Source organism: Colobus angolensis, unplaced genomic scaffold (assembly GCF_000951035.1).
Source record: "Colobus angolensis palliatus isolate OR3802 unplaced genomic scaffold, Cang.pa_1.0 Scaffold10221, whole genome shotgun sequence".
Lineage (NCBI taxonomy): Eukaryota > Metazoa > Chordata > Mammalia > Primates > Cercopithecidae > Colobus > Colobus angolensis.
The window spans coordinates 1-2327 of NW_012111167.1; the positions used below are offsets into that span (position 1 = coordinate 1).

At 42.2% G+C, this 2327-nt stretch overlaps 1 protein-coding gene across 1 annotated transcript; it reads right to left on the bottom strand.

Annotated features, from left to right (window-relative positions):
- Nucleotides 1-117: 117 nt before the first annotated feature.
- Nucleotides 118-1972, bottom strand: LOC105511474 (26S protease regulatory subunit 4-like; the record flags this gene model as incomplete). Its single annotated transcript, XM_011941597.1, has 2 exons — nt 118-987; nt 1631-1972. Coding segments are annotated over 2 exons (509 nt in total), but the record flags the coding sequence as incomplete, so codon positions are not given.
- Between the last annotated feature and the right edge of the window lie 355 nt (nt 1973-2327).

Consider the following 2327-nt stretch of genomic DNA (forward strand, 5'->3'; position numbering starts at 1 on the left):
AGAATGGCGTAAACCCGGGAGGCGGAGCTTGCAGTGAGCTGAGACCCGGCCACTGCACTCCAGCCCGGGCGACAGAGCAAGACTCCGTCTCAAAAAAAAATAAAATAAAATAAAATAAAATGTTAAGATCTTTCAATTTTTTAAAAAGAAGATAGGTTTTACTCACCAACAGAGACACCTAGTTCTCTATGACTAACTGCCAATGATCCATGGGCTCAGGGCAGGTGGTGACCTGGAAAGGCACTGCTTGTGCTGTCCCTACCTAACCATGGCACTTATGACTGACGAAAACCCAGCTCTTCCCAGGGAACGCAAGTTGAACCCATATTCAACACTGCCAGGCCTTGCTGTAAATTCTGGTCAGCCGGGAGGAAATGTCCTAATTCATGTACATTTGTCATAAAACCAAGAGGTGTAATCTGGTAGAACCTTCCAGAACACAGATTGGGACACGAATGCAGTGGGTGCTTGGTCCCCACTCTGCAGCTCTGGGGAGAGTTCTCCCAGGACATACCCCCCTTCCCTTGACCTGGGACTGAGCAGCTACATTTGACACACCTTGAGAAAATCACCTGGGTCTAAGGCAGCTTAGTACCAGCAACTCAGCCTTGTGGCTACAGCCTTAGGGTCATTCACTGCATAAAATGATGCATTAAAAATGACTTCAAATAACAAGCACATATACTATTTGGATGTAATCATAAACCAATATGATGATTAAAATACAGACACCCATCTGTCCAGGCCAGCCACCATCCCAAGAGCACATACAGACTTTTTCCTGATTGACGGCCACATTCCCAGAAATGAGCTGACACAGCTAGGCTCTCACCTTGATGTCAGCACCAGAGAGGTCATCTTTAGCCATGATCAAGTCGTCCAGGGTTACATCATCAGCCAGCGTCATCCTGCTTGTGTGAATCTGAAAGATGCGCTTCTTTGTCTTTTCATCAGGCAGGGGGAACTCAATCTTCCTGTCAATGCGGCCTGCAGGTACGAAAAGTTTTTAAGTCACACCACCATCAAAACCCAGGCTCGGCCATGGCTCAGAGGCCTCACCCCATCTCCTTACATATGAAGTTTCAGTCAGACAGTATTCTGTGGGAAAGATGTCCAAATCTTAAAAAGTAACCATACATTTTTGTAGTTTGTAAATTTCTACATTTGAATTCTCTTCATTTAAAAGAAACTCTGTCTACTTTGGTACCTTCAGAAATAAATGAAAGGAGCAATTCCTGAGTGAAATTGGACAGACCTGTCGTGTTAAAAACATTACAAAAGACAGCAAACAAATCACTGTTTCTTCTGATGCTACCTGAATGTAAAAACAACAAATCCTACCATCACATGAATTATTTCTTCCAGAAAAAGCAGCCAGTTCTTGAGGCTAAAAAGGGAATATTATGGAAAAGAAAAGATCAAGACATAAGACTGGAATTCAAAGGGCCGAGGTGCACAGACTGTATCATGTTCTGTTTTAATTCTCGCCTCAAGGGGACCTATTTTTGGTAAATTATCCTAAGTTTCACTGCAGTTTTTGCTTTTTTATGTATCATTTGATAGGCCTCCCAAAGCACACTTAAATATATAAACACATTAATCTCCATGACGAAACAAAAGCAAATTTAACCTGGCCTGATAAGTGCTGGATCCAAAGTTTCTATTCGGTTTGTGGCCATGATAACTTTCACATCTCCCCTAGAATCAAATCCATCCAACTGGTTCAGCAGTTCCAACATTGTTCGCTGAATTTCTCTCTCCCCACCAGAATTGGAGTCATATCTTTTTGTCCCAATGGCGTCAATTTCATCAATAAACACGATGGACGGTGCATGTTCTTCAGCAACTCGAAACAATTCCCGCACGAGTTTGGGCCCATCCCCTAGGTACTTCTGAATAAGTTCAGAGCCAACCACTCTCAAGAAAGTGGCTGAGGTTTGGTTTGCTACAGCTTTGGCTAACAAGGTTTTACCTATTTTAGATGAAAAAAGATTTAAAGAGACACCTCAAGTGCTGTTTTAACTTAAAAACTCGTATCATTGCCACCTTAAATGGACACAAAAAACAGGTGGGCCCCCATGCTAAGGCATGTCACCAATTCAGGTGTCGCCACATTCCGTTGTCCTGAGTAGACAAGAGGACATTTAGAAAAATCTACTAACATGTTTGGATTATCCTTAGCTATTTTCCTAAACTTATCATGATAACGTCAGAAAATACTTTTTACTTGGTTATTTTCCAACCTTGACCCAGTTTCCCCTGAAGAACTGCGAACTGTAATTACCTGTATGAAGAATTGCTTCGTACTATTAATGAAACAAATCGCA